We start from the raw sequence: 18,985 nt of genomic DNA, 5'->3' as shown, positions 1-18,985 counted from the left end.
GTGATTCTGTTGTGCATTGGAAGAAATATAATAATTTATCGTTATAAAAAATTAAAAATTTTGTAAGTCAAATGTATTATACAACATTATTAAAAATGAACCTCAATTTTACTATGGTACAAGCTCATTCTCGTTCTAGATTTCTTAAGACTCTTCTTAATGTGGTGCACTTTTCTTCTAAATGATGGTCTTCCCTTACTCCGAACTACTAATGGACTAAGAACTCTACCTGTCGTGCCCTCCATGGAAGTAGTTGGATCAACTATGTTGCTAGTATCATGAACAACATCACATGGTACTCTACCTTTAACTACTCTAACTGGCTAATCAAATTTATACAGCGGCTCTCGGCCTTTGAAGCATTGGAACACAGTTTATAAAAGTAATTTTGAATCCTATCGTACATTCAGACATCGTGGTTGCTACCTGTGTCATAACTAATTTTGACGAATGTGTATTTTCGCCTTACATCCTTTTTCCACATATCCAATATGTATTTTTATGGTACTGCATGCTTGCCTAGCTAAATCAAAATATGAAGAGCATGCCTGCATAATATGCCTCTAAACTCAAACAACTTGCCACTGCATTTAACATCAAGGGGATCTTCATCAACTTTGACAGTGTAGTTTCCACGTTTTAATAAGTTATTATGCACTTAACCTCATCGACAACTACGAACGCATATCTAGCACTCTCACATCCCAATAACGAGATAGCAAATATAATAATCCTCGCAATTCCTCTTGTATTTATTTGAATTTAACAATTATGTATGTAGTTTCAAACTGCTTCTTAAGATAATAGTGACTGATGTAAGGAACCTCAATGTTAAATGAATTAAAGTCAGTAATTGTTTCATTCTCTACATTCCTTCTAAGGACTGAATCCTACTGATCTACAAATTATTTCAGAGTTGTTATAGAGTTAACACAGTCATCTAAAAATACATTCATACTTCCACTCTGTTGTGTAGTTGACATTCCTACCCAAAATGTATCTTTAAAGTAAGACAACACCCAAAAACGCAGGTTACTATGTAGTGATCCCAACCATGCATTCTCATGCAGAATAAAACGTTTTTTGAATTCTTGCTCACTTAAAGAGTCATGCACGCACTAATGTAGAGTACCCTTAATCTCTTCATATCGAGAATGTGATCAAAACTTTTCATGAAACTGTTTTATTATATTTCACAAGTAAAAGTGATGCCTAGACGTTGGACACACCCTCAAAATTGTAATTTGATTGCCTTGTTTTGGTCTGTGATGATTTCACTTGGCGTTTGTCAATCATACACTTTGACTATAACTCAAACAACTACTCAAAAGTATGTGCATCTTCATTGGATACCGATCTGCACCCGAAAAAGATTGACTAATCATGGTGGTTCACACCCACACAAAGTGCAAAAGACATATTATATGCATTAGTCAGATATGTTGTACTAAATGTAATCGCATTCCAAATGATTCATACGCAGCTCTACTTCGTGCGTTTGCCTAAAACACATTATTTAACCGCAACTCATGATCCACGTCTATCTGATAGTAAAAATCCGAATTTAGTTTTTGATATCTCAAAAATCGTTACATAAAGTTTCAACACCTTCAAACCCGAGGCGAAGTTGTCATACTTTATCAATATAGTTTCGACACTTCTTCTCCCCGAATGGTACATTCTCCTAACTTCTCGCGTCAACAACCATAGCCTTGAAATTTTTGGACATTCGTATTTCTGTCTCGTCATTTATTTCAAGCCTCTTAGCCACATGAGCATCAACCTTCTTAAAACATCTGAAATGTCTTGTCTTTCCCAAACTATAAATGTGTGTGCGATTTAAGTTTACTTTAGACAAGGTATATCCACCTTTACCATTTAGTGTCGCATTAATCCTAGTCATACATCCTACCCTATCTTCTCTGTTTATCTTGGCTTGAGAACATTGGCAGCTTTACTCTTTGATTTACCTTATTGCACACATATCAAGGTAAACCATCTGACATTCACATCGTCTCCCTATTTAGAATTCATTTTACACACCCCAAAATCTCTCATGCTTACCATACTTCATATAGTAAGACCAAATTTCTTCTACCGATGAAAATATCATTCCAACCTTAGGTTCTTCAATGGTTTTATCACACTCATTATCTGCATGTACCACCTCATCACCCTCGTAATTGCACGATGTCCTTGATCATACTCATTTCCTATATGTCCCATGTCAAAATCCATTGCAAGTCGAGCCTTCAAAATATCTAAGAAGATGCAACCAGATTCAAATAAAGATTAAAAACAATTATGAGTTTTTGTAGTGTTATCCTAATGTCAACAATAAAACTCATAAGATTTGAAATGTCAACAATAAAACTAGTAGTATATTATCAATAAAACAAGAACCAAATTATCAATATAAACTCACGGCAATCTCATAAGGTTTAAAATGTCAACAATAAAACTAGAACCAAATTAATACATCTAAGAGTAGTCAAAATATCTAATGATTGAGGAGCATTATTAAACTATGCAATCCTACAAAAAAATCAATTTAACTAAATCCCAAAATAACTTTAGCTAGTAGTATATTGTCCAGACTTTTTCGTTTAAATTTCAATGCAAATATGATGTTGACTTCAACTTCTGCAAATCTGTCAACATTCAACTCTCAAGCCGTCCATGATAATAATGGTGCATTAGCCTTAGTGACACAGTAATAACCCAAACCATAACTCAAATATAAGAACTTGAAGCATATCAATTATAATAATACAATGTTAACATTAAATTTTTTATAGAAATAAAACCAGATCAGCTTAACTAAAATTGTTATTTCTTTTGTTATATTCCAAATTAAATATATTTTCTATGCATTTAAACTAAACATAGTCTACTAAAAATTCTAGGAAATAGCTAACATCTCATGAAAAATTCCATGCACATGGAGCAAAGGGTTTTTTGCACATTGATATTGCAAAGAACAAAGGAAAAGAAAATGAGGGGTACCTCACTACCCACATGGAAGTAAAAAATTCTCTCCATTGTAAAATAAAAGGACAAAATTTTAAAATCTAGCTGCTTTTGCCCCCTTTATTCCACTCGAAAATCTTAAATGCAAAAGAAAATTGACAGTCATCTTAAAATGAATAAAGTGAGGTTTCACACTCATCAGAAGCATAGATAGAAAGCTTGAAATTTCTGAGCTTCAAAAGTGAGTTGGGGAGACCAGTATAAGTCAAGTAAGAAATGAGTTGTTCCTGTTTGGGGAACAGAACAATCTAAATGATAGATCTTGGTGGTCCTTATTTCCCAAAAGAATCTCACTCCTTCCCTTTAGTATTCCAAAGACAAAAATATGACTTCTCAATGGATACCTATTTTCCTGAATCCTCAACCTAAAAACATAATAGAAGAAAACAAAAAAAATGGAGCCGCTACCCCAACCGGTGTGAAATGTTTTGCAGACATTCGAGATGTGCTGCTTTCCTATTTTTGAATAAAAACTAGTCTGAGCCCCATGAGAAAATATTTATAATACATGGTTGTTATGTGCTTATCTCCAAAAAAGTTACCTTCTAGTTTTTCTATTCCTTCTAATGCAACTTTTCATTTATTTTGATTGCAACATTTTTAGAATAAGTGATCATCAGTTTGTGTTTACCAAACATATTTTTTATATGTAAAAGTAGTTTCTGGAATATAAGCAAATGAAACTTTGAGCTTTCTTAGTGTTTTTTGTTCACCAAGTTTACAGATGTGTATTTGGAAATAAAACTAGTTTGACAAGTATATGATGTGTATTTGGAGGTATTATAAACTTTGTATAAGGTGAGCATGTCCTCTTTTTTAATTTTTGGAACACATAAGATTTTCTTTCTTTTTTTTTAGTTAGGTGCACCTCATTTTTCAAATATAAACTAGTGAAATGATAATTAACTAGTACATGATAACTTGTATTTTACTTATAATATTTTTTAGATAATAACTTATGTGTATAAAGATAACTACAACAGTTGAATATGAGTGTGATTATGTATATCTTAGGAGTTTCGTCTCACTAAGATGTTATTTTTCAAGTTCCATTGCTCCTAGGATTAGCTATCAAGAGAATTGATTCTTTTTGCATTATACTCTAAAGTGCATGAAGAAGAATGTGAAATGGCTTTGAGTTGTCTCTAGTCGTGTTACAAAAGTTGGAAAAATTTAATATTTCTTGATTTTCCTTGCGTTTAATGTATGCAATTTGTTTTATGTTGTGTTGTAGTCCCTGCATAAAGCTATAAACAAAAATAAGATGAATTAGTATTTCAAATTTCTACTATTAGGCATAGGTTTAAACTTTTCTGGATTAAAATTACCAGATTACCAGGCATAGGGTTAAACAAAACTGGATAACTGGATTAAAATTACCAAGTCAAACTTGACAAATACTTGTCAAACTTTATCCACTGAGCATGTTGTTTTTCTTTGTTGGTTGGCTTTCTTGTAATGATGTGATATATTCATGTTTTTCCTAAAATCTTGATTAAAAATTGTAGTCTCGATCGCTCAATAACATAACTTTTCTGTACTTACTTGAAAAATTGAAATCATCAGCTGTTTTATTTAGCTTTGCTAATTGCTAAGAATATGTTATGACCTTATTTGCAGCCCCTTGTGGTGGAAAATTTATCCATTAAGCATGTAGTTTTTCTTTGTTGATTGGCTTTCCTGTTGTGTTGTGATATATTCCTTGCTAATTGGATTTGTTGATTGGATTTTCTTTTGTATCCCCTTCGGCCGTGATGATGACAAAGTTCAATAGAAACAAAGGAAAATTGGCATATACTCCATGACAAGGTAATCCAAATGGTCAATGAATAGTGGCAATCGATTGTTGTAACCATTGAAGACATTGCTGCTTCCTATATGTCACAATTCCTTTCCTGAGCCGGTTTACAAAATGTTGTCGCCATTGCTTTTGAGTTTCTAACATGTCTACATATTATTCATTGTCTATAATTTGTTAGAAATAGACTCACAAAAGCATGGACATATGTTTTTCACGAACCTTCTCAATGATGACCCAGCATTGACCACACTTACTTGAGTCAAACTCAACATAGTCTAGTGATGGTGGAAGACTCTCCACTTCTACCCAAAGTAGAGGTTCTTTAAAAAAAAAAAATAAGGGGTGCAAACTTCACCCAAAAAGAATACAAACTACTTGTCTCGGTATGGTTAAATACTATCGTAGATGCGATCTAAGAAACTGATAAAAAAACACACCAAACATTGAGAGAAAATTAGGTTGAAGGAACAAATACACGCTATACATCCTTTCATGTTGATTCTTGTTCTGCTACAAAATATTTCTTCTTGTTCCCATGTGAAGATAAGATTGTCTTCACAAATGTTGATCATTTTGGATAAATATCATCGTCAAGGTAGTACCCCATAATTTTGTCATTATCATTAATTGAGTAACTTATTGAAGGAGCACACCCTTGAACCAGTTCAATGAAAATAAAAGATTTCTAGTACATTGATATCGTTATGAGAATGGAATAATCCAAAAAAGGAATGTCATATCTAAAGATCATTAGATACAACTGCTTTTAATATAATAGTTGGTTCAAGACTCTAATCAGAGTACATACATTTCCACGCACACAAGTAATTTTTTCACTTCTAATACATGCAATCAATATTCGTAGCATAATTGGGAATCTATGTTATTTACCAATAATGAGCAATCGATTAATATCATTAGCATTTAAAAATCTCAAATATTCATTAGAAAAAACATTTACGATTGTAGTTACAAATTTTCTCAAGCTCTCCATTGCGTGTTTTCTCCTATTAGTATGTATTCATCCATGAAATCAGCAGTTACTCCATACGTAAGCATTCTGAATGCAGCAGTTATCTTTCGCAGGGAAGATAGACCGAGTCTTCCAACATTATCTCTTCTTTGGATGAAATATGGTTCGTAAGCCTCTACATCATGCTAAATACGAAGAAAAAGAGAACGACCTATACGAAATCTGCTTTGAAATATATTTGGGGATATACTGTTGCTTCTGCAAAATAGCTGCTCATGCCCTCGTATTAGGTCCAATGTACTTAGGATGTTGGCGAGTACCATGATGAGTAGATGTTGATCCTCCATCATCATTAAGAATTAGCTCCAACTCATCTTTAGAGTCTAAATAAAGTAACTAGGGGTGTAACTAGTCCAGTTTTATTCGATTTTGTAAACTTTTTAGAACTGAACCGGTATACACTGATTTTAAAATTTTAAAAAATGATACCAGACCGATTCACTACCGAAACCAAAACTTTCAATTTTTTCGATTTCAGTCCAATCCGATCCCATTTTTTTGGTTTTACAGATTATCTATGTTAGTAATAACATGATGTTTACATATTCTAAACTCTTAGTCTATTTATATTATAGTATAAGTACATTCTTTTATAATAATTAACACATACTAGTATAATATTGAATTTAACTATAGTCTATATAAGTTCTAGACTTTTTATATAAGTATATATGATCAAATGTGTATAAATATATTTACAAAATGAATATCTAATTATAAAAAAGTAAATTTATATTAATAACTTAATATTAATATTTATATTTAAGACTAAAATTAAAATTTATATGTTATATTAAATGTTAAATTAAAAATTATAAGATTAATTTTATGTTATATCTCATGTTATATTAATTTTAAGTTATAAGATTAATATACTTGAATAATCATATTATAATTTCATATTATATGCTAAATATTATATTAAATAGTAATTTAGTATATAATATATATAAAATAATATTAAAAATTATAAATATATATTAGTTTGGTTCAGTTTAGCCCGATTTTCAAAATATGAATATCGCTATTGCACTAGTTTAGTACCATTCAACTGATTTTCTGATTTTCTTTACATACTTAAAAGCAACAATTTACAAAAGAAATAACGAGTCATTTAAGAAGCAAGTGGAAAATGAGGTTGTAATGAGAATTTCTCTTAAGTTGGCTCAGGGATATTTTATTCTGTAATTTTTTTGCCAAAAAAACTGCTTCGAAATTGCAAGTTCCGCCCAAGTTAAACTAGAGTTTCTTGGCATCTAAAAAGTCATTTTGACTGATAATAATATTATTTAAACCTTTCAGAGAGAGAGAGAGAGAGATGAGCCCAAAACGTGGGAGTGGATTCTTTGAGTGAGACCGGTTGTATTTTTTTTTTCTCTAAAACGATGATTTTTTTGTTGGTTATTAGAGGATGTAAATTCTTTATTTACACCATTTAATTTAGGGAAATGCTATGCATCAGCCCCACACCAGCACACACTTCACATCACTTTTTTTTTTTTTTTTTACATTCAATAGGTTGAGTGTGTGCTGGTGTGTGACTGATGCAAATATTTTTCCTTTAACTTATGATTGGGTAATATGTTTTCAACCATCAGATGTAAAAATTAAGAGAGGGTCTTGGTTTTAAATAACACATACAGTTGATGGGTGCTCTACCAAATGATTTATTTATTTCTGAACTACTACCAAATTTATCTGCTTTGAACATCACTGTGATAACTCCAACTTCGAGGAATTGTAAAACTCAGAATAAGGAACACTATAACATTATTTATTTGTGTACAGTTTACTGGCTATGGAGAATTTATTTTGTTTTGTTTGTTTTTCTATTTTTTTTTTGTTCAAGTCTCAAAGTTTGGAAGAAGTTTATGGAATCGAAACATATTATTTTTCAAAATTTTTTTAATTTTTATTTTATTTTATTTTATAAACTATTTTATTACTATAATTTGATTCTTCTAAATTAGACGAGCTAGTAACCGTGAAGGTTGATGACGTACCAAGTTTCAGTGGGGAAGGAAGATTTTGAGCCTAGTGCAAAGCACAATAACACAGCGAAATACTTTGGCTAATACCCACGAAGAGATTACACAAAATAATCTAATAAATTGAAGTGGTTTCATATAATTCGTCAGATTGTAAAGTTACTTTTATTATATAGTAGCTCTTATCCTACATAGAAAAGCCACCGTGGCTACTAATTACTTCTTTATTTTTGTTTATTTAATTTAATGATTAAAGAAATATTTTTTTAATGATGTTATTTTTTAAAAAATTTTAAGAGTATAAAAAAAATTCATGAAAAAAAAAATCAAAATGGCCTTGGACACTCTTGATCGTGTAGCTATAGCATTTTCAAAGCACTAAATAGTAAGGAAAATGATCATAGTTGAACCGATAAAAGTGACCGATTGAATTTTTTATTTTTATTTTTTTATTTTTTTTACTGAGGCCCCATTTGGAACTCTTAAAACACCCAACTCTCAAATAAATTTATCTCAACTCAAAACTTATTTGTACGTGTGACTCACAACTTTTTTTCAACTCAACATCTCTTTAGACGTGAGACTTACAACCTTTTTTTAACTTTACATAAATACATCTGAACTCATCTTAACATCTAAACTCATCTTAAGTGGGCCTCACAACACTTACTTTACTATCTCAACTCACTACTATTCATAAAAAAATTCAACTCATTTCAACTTAGCTCAAGATCCAAATGGGGTCTTAATAGTTAGAGAAATGATTATTAATGAATTGATATATTTTTTAAAAATATTTAAAGATATATAAAAAGTGATAAAAAGAAAAGGAAAAAAATAAAAAAGTTCAAATGCACTTGTCGATCGACTTTTTCAGTCGATTCTCTCGGTCCGAGTAGCATAACCAATGTTTTTAATTTCGTACTGGTACGGTCGAAATTTTTCGTTTCGGCCGTCCGGCCGGTACAGGTACTATATATATTCCGTACCGGCCAAAATACCGGCCGTACCGGACGGTACCGGCCGTTTCGGCCTAAATTTCGGCCTGTACCGGCCTATACCGGCCTATATTTCGGCCGGTACCGGCCGATATTTCGGCCTGTGTTTTTTTTTTTTTTTTTCATTTTTTCAAACTACAAGTTTATTTTTTGACCCCCAATTTAGACTAGACTATTTATAATTTATATGTATGTATGTATTTATATATAATTTATTCATATATAAACTATTATTTTAGAATATAATTGTTATATATATTTATATATATAATTTATTCATATATCGACTATCCCGAAACGGTACACGAAACGATACCGGTATCGAAATATTTCGTTTTAGTGTCTTGACCGATACGCCATCCGGTACGGTATTCAAAACATTGAACATAACCCAAATAGTAAATATGCATTTCGTTGTAATCTAAGAGCACTGGTATCAATAAAATACTGGCACTGGATCCAATAAAGATCAAAACTTAAATTTTGAACTATAAGAAATTTATTTGAGTGGGTCAACACTCATTACTGGGAGCTCCCGCTACGCATTTCAAATTTTTTTTTTCATATCATTTTTTAATATTTTTTAAAAAGAAAAAAATTTACAATATTATTAAACAACACTTTCTTAACCATTAAGGAAAAAAAATATGGGAGAAGTAACTTCCAGCCCAATCCCTAACTTTTTTCAATTTATTTTCATCTTTTGAAGACTCACTATTCATAGTCTATCTCTGTTATTTTATTACAAAAAATTTCTGCCAACTGCTCTCCCCATTTTCACATGTGATTCTGTTTCTTTCTCCCAGACCTTTCTTCCATTTTTTTCTTCTTCCATCCCTTTCTCCGATTTATTTCGCTCGTGAAGCCAAAAAAAAGTTTCATTTCTCCCTTTCAATTTTTCCTCTCAATTTTCTCTATTCCCTTTCTCTTTCTCTCCCTCTAGAGCCCGACACTCCCTCTCTCCCCTTCTCTCCATTTTTGATTTAGGTTTTGCTAAATCCAACCTCATAAACTCATGCTTCCCCAGCTAAATCGCGCTTGAGGAGCACGAGGAAATCTTAGTGATGTAGTTAGAGTAAATCGCTCTTGAGGGGTTGAGGGGTCGAGGAAATCACTGCCCAATCCAGGAAATCAATGCTTGAGGGTATTTTTTTGCATTTTTCTAAGCACCCAAACTAATGTTCGGTGATCATTTCTTGCTTTGTGAAAGCCAAGTCAATCTTTTGTCTCAACTATTTGTACTCTGTAAACCTTCTACACTGGATCTAAATTTCTTATCACTTGCATATATTTCAAGATGAAGCCTTTTTTATGTTTGACATAGACTGAACTTGTATATATACCCCTGGATTTGCTGTGTAACTGAAATTGCTGATGTGTAACTGAACTTGCTGAAATTATTTGGGTACTGCTACTGAAATGTACTGAAGTGTACTGCTACTAAAATGCACTACTATTTTCATTTGTTGGTTTATGAACTGGTTTGTGGAGCTATTATATTATTTTGATACTAAAATGTGAATATACTAGAGTTGTTGGTTTATGAATTGGTTTGATAGTGGAAATGTTGGGTGATACTGAATATTGGTGGATTTATGAACTGCTTGCTCTGAATGTCGATGGTTTATGAACTGGTTTATGAACTACTTGCTCTCCAAGTTCTCCTGTATGTTTTCTGTTAGAGGGATATTTTAACGTTTTATTTTCATGTATCATATGTTTTATTTTAATGTTTGGATTCAAACTTTGAATAGTGGATTCTGAATATGTGGTGGAATTGCATTTGCACTTGCACCAAACTGTATTTCTCTGCATGATTATTAGGTACCTCTTCCAATTTTGCATGCATGGGGGCCTTCAATAATCCAATTGGTGAGGTAGCAATTGGTATATTGTTTCATTTTATTGTAGTTTTGGTTACTTGTAAAAAATAATTATTGTAGTTTGGTTGTTAGATTGCTGCTCAAGGTTTATCACCTCTGTGTGGATGATTTGATAACAATAATTTATTTGAAGTCACTTGATATGCTAAGAAGTGGCTTTCCAACTTAAGATAACCTCTGTATGGATGATTTGATAGCAGTCATTCTCCCCTACCCAGCTTAATCTGTTCTGCAGTATTGAGGCTAAAGCTCAATACCTTTTCCATTAAATGTAGGTTTGTGTCAAAATTTGAGCTGTTTTGGCATTAGAATTGTATCACTTATAGAGATGCATGTTCTGAAATGAGCAAGACTTATAGCACCGCATGTCACCTGTTTTGTGTTGGTTGCTTTGTTAGTGTGAATCAACAGAAATCCTTCTTGCATCTCCCTTTTACTAAGAATTGGCTACTCTCTCCTAGAGAGCAATTAGTTCGATTTTAGTACAACTCATTTAACGTCTTCCAATGTAAATGTCATAGGAGTTGTTTTGTTAAATTTATGTTCTTATTTTTTTTGTTCTCTCGTCTGGTTGGTGTTTAGAAACAAGGAGCTATTGCTTGTATACATCAGAATATGTTGATCAGGTTCATGAATGAAGAACCATTGGCGGTTCTGATGTTAAAAGCTTATATTCTGAAGATATTGCTAGAGTTTGAGTAAACCAATTGTTATCTGATTTGTTGAACATATAGTATTAGTTTATATGTTTGGAGTAAGTCATAACACTACCTGAGTAATTCCAGCAAGTTCATTCATCAATAATCACAACAATAATCATATGTCAATACCAATGATTGCTCGGAACAGAAGATGCTTGTTATTTATTTTATGTGATGACAACAATTTGAGTTAGTTAGATTTATGGAGATATGTAGCAGACTACTAATTTGAGTTTGAAAATTAGTTTGTCAAATGTGTTTGTTGGATAATTAGGTTGAAGAAAAAAATTAGTTAGGAAACAATAATTTAAGTATAAAATTAAATTATTAATATACATATAGTTAATATAATTGTAAAATATGAAAAAAAAATAAAAATATTTTTATTAAAAAAATTAGATTATATTATTATTTTGATGAATTTAGTGGCTAATCCAATGTGGGATTATAAATAGAGAGGTCTTGATTTTATTGAATACATGTCCGGCCTTGAGTTTGCTTTTCAATGGTCACCAGTTCGAGTCCCTTTAGGGTCACTGAGGTTTACCTAGTCATTAACTTCAGGGTCCCGTGAGATCAGTCGAGAATCTCGAGATGCACGGAAGTTGGCTTTGATACCCTCGGTTATTAAAAAAAAAAAAAAAAAGAGAATTTATAAAACATATATATTTTTCATCAAAAGATAATTTTGATGAAACCGAATATTCTAACAAAGTGAGCCAAAAAAAGAAGAGGAAACTGATCAAAATGCATAAAACATTGGCGTTTGATGTTCGAAATGGCAATCAGTGGAACCGGTCGTGGAGGTGTGATTCCAACATACGTAGACACGAAACGTTGGCAAATCGGACACTGGCTCTCAAAGAACAGAAATTGAAGCATCGGCCTGCAAAGAAGTGAAAACAGAGGAAAATGTCGCATAATCTTCTTCTCGATCCAGGAGCGCACTCCTTTGATAATTTTTCTGTGGTGTAAATAGTTGGTTAAAACTCTTACCCATTTTTTATGCGCATTGATTACTGTTCTCGATTCCAGAGTCCCTAACAATTTGCTAGTGCTATACTTTGAGAATTCGTTTCCTTTTGGGCTATAACTCCGGAGTTTCCCCATATTTGATGTTTTTGGTTGTTGTTATTCAATGGGTAGACCAAATTTCCTTACTTTTTGTGCTATTTATTGATTCAGAATCATGTTTTTCTTATTCACACATAATTGTTCCACAAATGTACCCATGCCCTTGTATGGTCTTTTTTGGTATTGATTGACATGATTCTGCATATTTATAGAGGATATTATTCTATTTCAAATTGGGATGTAGAAATTTGTATGCTTTCTCAGACTTTGACAATCTATTATAACAAACAAGCTAGCCTTATACACTATATGGGACTCCAAACAAAAGCAATGCCTGTATACTCTCACAATTATAATTGATATAAAGCTGCTGGAGAAGAATTTCTATAAACTAGGACTGGCATAATATAGACGCTGTACCTAACTAACTAATGGTACGAAAGGGGTCTGGCAGTCATGCCGACCGCACAACTGTCTGTACCATTAAATCACAATGTTGAGTTCAGCAAGAATCGTGATCGGATTGAACCCGGTTGCTGGATGGCTTACCAATCTGTAAACAATCTATTGGAGGCATGGTAGGAGTCATCAACTCTCCAAAAGTCTGCCAACAGAAGGGATCATACATGTGGTAGCCCTCTTGCAACGGTTTTAGCTGTATGGCAGTCAGTGTTACATCTGTACATGGTAGACTGTCACTACAGGCAAAGTGTACAGGCTTGACTGTGTACGTCCCTCTTATCCTCTCATAGTTGATTCCTGATAAAGCGACAGATGATGTTTGGTTTTTGCATGTGCTTTTGTCACAATAGTACTGGTCAATCACAATTGGGAGTTGAACTTCTGAAACTTGAATGTTTGAGAAGAGTACCCCCTGGACAGAGCCTGATCCTCCCTGCAGATTTAGCATTTCAAATCATGTGTAAGAGATATAGCTGGTTTATATGTGATTTTTGTAACAACTTGGATGTTGAAGGAACTCAGATCTGGTTCAATAATAATATTAGAGCTTAGGAGTGACTTGTATCCAACATTGGTGACAACATGCAATGTGCTGTAATTTTCAGATTGTATTCTTAAAATTTCCCAAATTCTGAGAGGCATTTCTTTAAAAAATTTGGTGAATTATCAAAATGTCTTCTCAAGGTTCTCTTGCTCTTTAGTAATTTCTGATATCCTGGAAGCTATATATTGAACTGGGTCGAAGTTATGATAAAAGGTTTTGAAAAGTTCTTTTAGTTTATCCAAATTGTGGCGATGCTTGGGGAATGAGATGAGATGAAAATTTTGTGAGTGAATAGTAATGAGATAGTTTGAGTAAAGTATTTTTTGTGTTGGGAAAGGAGAGAGAAAAAGTTAAACAAGAAATACATTAAAATTAAAATATTGTTAGAATATAATTTTTTAATATAATTTTTATTTTGGGATTTGAAAAAATTGAATTTCTTTTATTTTTTGTTTGAAAGTTTGGGAAAGTTGTAATGATTAGTTTGAAAATGTTTGTGTTTGAGTGATATTTGAGAAGAAGATGAGATGAGATGGGATGAGATGGGATGGGATGGAATGAGATGGGATGGGATGAGATGAGAACTATTTCTAAACATCCCCTTAACTCTTTTCTAATTCAGAATTTACATGATATCTATTTACGGAGAGAAAAAAAAAGGAATCCCTCTTTAAAAGATTATCTGTCTTTGGGCCAAAGAATATTTTCCTTCCCTATACATATGGCATAGTGAGGTTCAAGCATTTTGAGTTCCTGACAAATGAAAAAAATAAAAACTGATCCACCTTCTTAACTAGAATCTTGATTTTGTTACTTCTAACTTCTTGAGCTTTTCATGAGTCATATAGAATCAGAAATGGTATCAATACCTGCCATGTCTTGATTCTGACACCATTCATTGTGTTGTGCATAATCACATCTCGAACGGTGATGTTAGAGACACAGGCTTTGCTGCTATCCTTTCCTAGACTCCCAATGCTGATTCCATGTCCTGGTCCACAGTTCACATTGTGTATATATACATTTGAACATCCAGTTTGTATAGAAATACAGTCATCCCCTGCATGTCATAAGAAATTCAGCAACTCTTTTTATAACAAAAAAATAATAGTCTGCTTTTAACATCATGTTTATTTTAACTTTAGCGGTCCTGCTCACTTTTCTCATCGTTTATGTATAAAATTTGAGTTTTGAAATTTTATTTAAGGTTGTCATTTCCTCCTCAAATGTTTGCGTTTTTAATGATCATGCTATGTTACTTGGCGAGTCTCAATTTAAGTACAGATAAACAAAGTGAAGGAACGGGGACCAGAAGTTATAGTTGCTAATGAAGACAAAAGAAACTGCAGAAAACAACAAAGAAGTCTTCATGTTATCCATGTTCAAGATCTAATCCCCTATTGGATGGTCCACTAATAATTTGGGAGATAAAACGTCATATAATTGGTGGTAGAAATGCTTGAAATGGGAGTTTTTGGAGCCACGTGTCAGATTGTGAATGGTCAGAGATTGTTGGCTATAACGAATAAGGCTTTGGCAGGATTGTATTGTGTTTTGCACAATCTTGTTTCAGGTATCTATCTTCTTGTGTAATATTTTCTGTCACTGATTTCTATGTTCTTTCAATTCATGTAACTCCATCCTTTGACTCCGTAGGCTGTATTCTTGATTCTTGCTCAATGGTTTGCCCACAACTATGTATTCATCTATCAAAAGAAAAAAAAAAAGTATTCAATTAGGAGTGATTAATTACCGCAAGCAACGTTGGTACTATGAATTAGAACATCTTTTGAGTTCTGCAGATGGATTCCATCTGTGTTGGGACTGTCACCAGGAGATGATACACTAATATCATGGACCAACACTCCCATGCAGTTGTCAAACTTGAGGTGGCATTGGGGACTACTTTGAATTGTTATGCTTGTGACGGTTACATTAAAACTCCCATAAAACCTCAGTGCCTGTGCAAGAAAATGCAGTAATTATGTTAAAAGGATTGCCATGTGCACACAGTATATATGTTGCCAATGTCAAGTCTTGAAGTGGTCCTTACAGTTGGCTTGATGCTAGGCATTATCCTCCCAAGCTCGCTTCTTATCTGCCACACAGTTGTTGGAGAAGCATGATCATGATCAGTTACAGGTAGATAATGCAGAAAGTAATTCAGTGAAAGAGAAATGGTGAAGTGAATTGCTACCGGCATTGGCGGATTCTTTTCAACAGTGCTATTTAATGGGATAATGAGTTTTAGTTCATCGTCAACTGGGTCATCATCAAATTGGCTGTCTTGCCACCAGACTGAGCCTCTTCCATCAATGATGCCCTTTCCCTGGATGGTAATTCCTCTTAGCTTTGTGAACTCGAGCCATTGTAGCAGACCTCTGCCCCAAGCTTTAGAGTTTGTGGGAGCAATGATCGTACCATCCAGCTGAGAAAATGTTAATTAATTCATCAATCTTTGTCATGCATTTTATTTGATGGTAATACGAGACCCATGTAAAGGCCAAAATCATTTCACTGTAAAAAGACCCCGTGTCTCTATCAGGGTTCTCCTTGCAATAATGCTAGAGAAGTTACTAATGGATTGAATTAATATGAGATGACAAATCTGTAAATAGTTGTGAAATAGTTTGTGAATAGTAATAAAATGATTTTTTTTGTTTTATTGGGTTTTGGAAAATGAGAGAAAAAAAATTGAATAAAAATATTATTTTTAAAGTAAAATATTGTTAGAATATAATTTTTTATTTTTATTTTTGTTTTTAAATTTGAAAAAAGTTGTATTATATTTTATATATTGTTTGAAAATTTGAAAAAATTATAATAATTATGTAATGATTAGATGAAAAAGTTGAAGATTTGAAATTTAAAGATGTTTTTGTTTTAGTGATATTTGGAAAAGAAATTTTGAAAAATTTTAAAATAAGATGAGATGATTTTCATTCCTAAATAAGGCCTATGATACACCAAAGCATTTAGTTTTAAATTTTAAATTTCTTATATAAATTAAATCTTGCCATGTCATTGGTATATACAAGAGTGAGGGCGATTATAAAAAAAACTACCTCATATAAATTATAAAGTAAATATACCAATCAAAAAAATATAATATATTATATAAAATTAAAAATTACGTGAATTTATAAATTTATTTTTACGAAACTTAATTATTACTATCAGAACTTCTCTTTAAAACTTTATTACTGAACATGTAGTTTCTCAAAAGAAAATTATTAGGAGGATACATACCTGAAATACAATGTTTGCTTGACAGTAAGGACCAGAGAAGGAAATGGGTCCTACAAGGAATACGTATTCTGATGGAACCATAATCATTGATGCCTCGACTTTACAGGCAGCTGCCCATGCAGCTTGGAATGCCTGCGATGCATAGTAATAAATTTCACCAATATTAGTTTATGGCCGGAAAGCCAATATCTTTTTGTTTTACTTTGTTTTCTATTCTATCTTTTTCTTTCTTTTTTACTGAGATACTTGTGAGTCGATCACCTAGTACGACCACATTAAACAAACAGTTGGTGTTCGTTTCGGATCTGCAGCTGCAATAATTGTTGGAATCGTTAACTCAACTGTACGTCGTAGCTAGATGGGGGACTCCTTTCTTTTTCTTGCTTGGGTCCCACCTGCAGCTTGGTTAGTTCTTTTGTCTTTTGTATCTCGAATTCATGATTCTTTGGCTTATTAATGTGTAAATATTGATATTCACGTTAGCCTTCTTAATTCCACCAACAATTAATAGTACTTATAAAACACCAATGTTTTGTCACCCTCTTTTATGGTTTAGCACACATTTTTCTACTTCTAGCTAAATGCTTTAATTCGGGAAAATGTTATAATATACTATACGTTCGTCTTATTCTATTGTGTTGATAATGACTTTTAAAATGATCTCCAACGCAATTCATATTCATTTCTTATTAAAAACTCCATATATCGTCATGTACGATGTCCTAATAGATAAAAACATAATGGTACTATGATCACATCTAAGAGTCTGTTTAGATAATGAGATGAAATAAGATGAGATGATTAATTGAGATGATTTATAAATAATAATAAGATTATTAGTTGAAATTAGATGAGATGAGAACCTCTATATCCAAACAGGTCTCTAAATAAAAAATTCTAATTTAATTTCTAACCTCGAGTATGAAAAAATTAAAATAATTAGAATTAATTGCCCCAAGAAGCCTATTATGTATTACTTTTTGTATACATTATCCGGCAGTAGTTCTTGTGTGCCCTCTTTTTTTTGCAGAAAAGAATGAAAATTTTGTAATTATATTAAAAGATTAATGTAAAATGTAAATCCTTGCATGAATCTACGTAATGTCAAGCACCAAATTAAGACTTTTTCTTCCCACTTATTTGTATTTTTCCATTATGCATGAGTGAGAATTGGAGAATCAGTACCTGTGTGTCATCGGTGCTTCCATCACCCTTGGCACCAAAATCAAGCACGTTAAAGAAGGTGGCCGCAGTATGGCCGCCGCCACCATTGTAAACTTTCTGCGGCGGCGGGGGGCTTGATGGGATGGGTTCTTCCGGTATGGGAGGTGGAGGCCGTGAGCTGGGCGCTTTTTGAGATGGAGGTTTAGGCTTTGAGGATCCTCCAGTACTATAGTGGTGGTTTCCATTGCTGTGATAATTCTTTCCTTTCTTCTTAGACAGAGAGGCAGCGCTAGTTCTGCTGTGCCTCCAATGCTTGCCTCTTCTTGCATTGCATGTCTCAAAGTTTGATGACCAAAGTATGAAAGCAATGAGAAGCACTAATGCGAGGCTTCTGAAGCTCAAACCAGTCATCATCATGTTTGGCATAAATGTAGACCAGAGAGAGAGAGAGAGAGAGAGCTACGTCTGAAGATAGCCAAAATGAGTGGTGGTTATGGGTATATAAATAGGAAGCTGATGAGAAGTCTTCGAGGTTATGGTGAAGACCATGTGCAGGCCGCATAAGCCATATATATATATATATATATATATTGGTAGGTGGTGGTATTTTTTCGTCTCATTCTTCCTGCTTCGTTTATTAATCACAACTATTTTCACTTTAGTGAATTTTAGATGAAATTCTATTTAGAGAAATTATAATTGCAGTCATGAATGCACAAATATCGTACAATCACTTAAAAAAAATGAACAACTACGAGACCTTACATACATCAATAAATAATAATTTTTTAATAATGAATCTCATTCTTTTTCTAAACGACTGCACGACGCTTGCGAATTTCACGATTACATTTAACATTACTCTTCTATTTATAGCTCACTAGTCATGTGTCCCAATTGGCCAGGTGTCGATTTTGTTAGTTTGTGCTAGTAAATATTGATCAATATATGCCAAACTTTCCCCCATTCAAGACAACTATATATACTTCATGCCAATTTGTGTCTATTTTGCTATCCACTGTTCTTGGTATCTCTATATTAAACGTGATAAATTGATA

At 32.8% G+C, this 18,985-nt stretch overlaps 1 protein-coding gene across 1 annotated transcript; it reads right to left on the bottom strand.

The window, feature by feature from the left end:
* Positions 1-12,839: 12,839 nt before the first annotated feature.
* Positions 12,840-18,476, bottom strand: LOC108986771 (polygalacturonase At1g48100-like). Its single transcript, XM_018959512.2, has 7 exons — positions 17,949-18,476; positions 16,764-16,895; positions 15,712-15,942; positions 15,568-15,612; positions 15,268-15,475; positions 14,384-14,574; positions 12,840-13,403 (listed from the first exon to the last, which is right to left on the bottom strand). Exons 1-7 carry the CDS (start codon positions 18,351-18,353, stop codon positions 13,011-13,013), a joined length of 1,605 nt encoding a protein of 534 aa, XP_018815057.1. The 5' UTR covers positions 18,354-18,476; the 3' UTR covers positions 12,840-13,010.
* Between the last annotated feature and the right edge of the window lie 509 nt (positions 18,477-18,985).

The sequence above is a fragment of the Juglans regia genome, chromosome 16 (assembly GCF_001411555.2).
Source record: "Juglans regia cultivar Chandler chromosome 16, Walnut 2.0, whole genome shotgun sequence".
NCBI classification, from domain to species: Eukaryota; Viridiplantae; Streptophyta; class Magnoliopsida; order Fagales; family Juglandaceae; genus Juglans; species Juglans regia.
The sequence above is the reverse complement of the archived record's forward strand: the minus strand, read 5'-3'. Positions and strand labels throughout refer to the sequence as shown.

Bases quoted from the DNA above. Each gene is read 5' to 3' on its own strand.
- LOC108986771 (XM_018959512.2), bottom strand. From the start codon at position 18,353: ATGCCAAACATGATGATGACTGGTTTGAGCTTCAGAAGCCTCGCATTA. The intron at 16,896-17,948 runs GTACTGATTCTC...TATGCATCGCAG, and splicing joins GAAGCACCGATGACACACAG to GCATTCCAAGCTGCATGGGC. The intron at 13,404-14,383 runs GTATTGATACCA...CTAAATCTGCAG, and splicing joins TCAGAATCAAGACATGGCAG to GGAGGATCAGGCTCTGTCCA.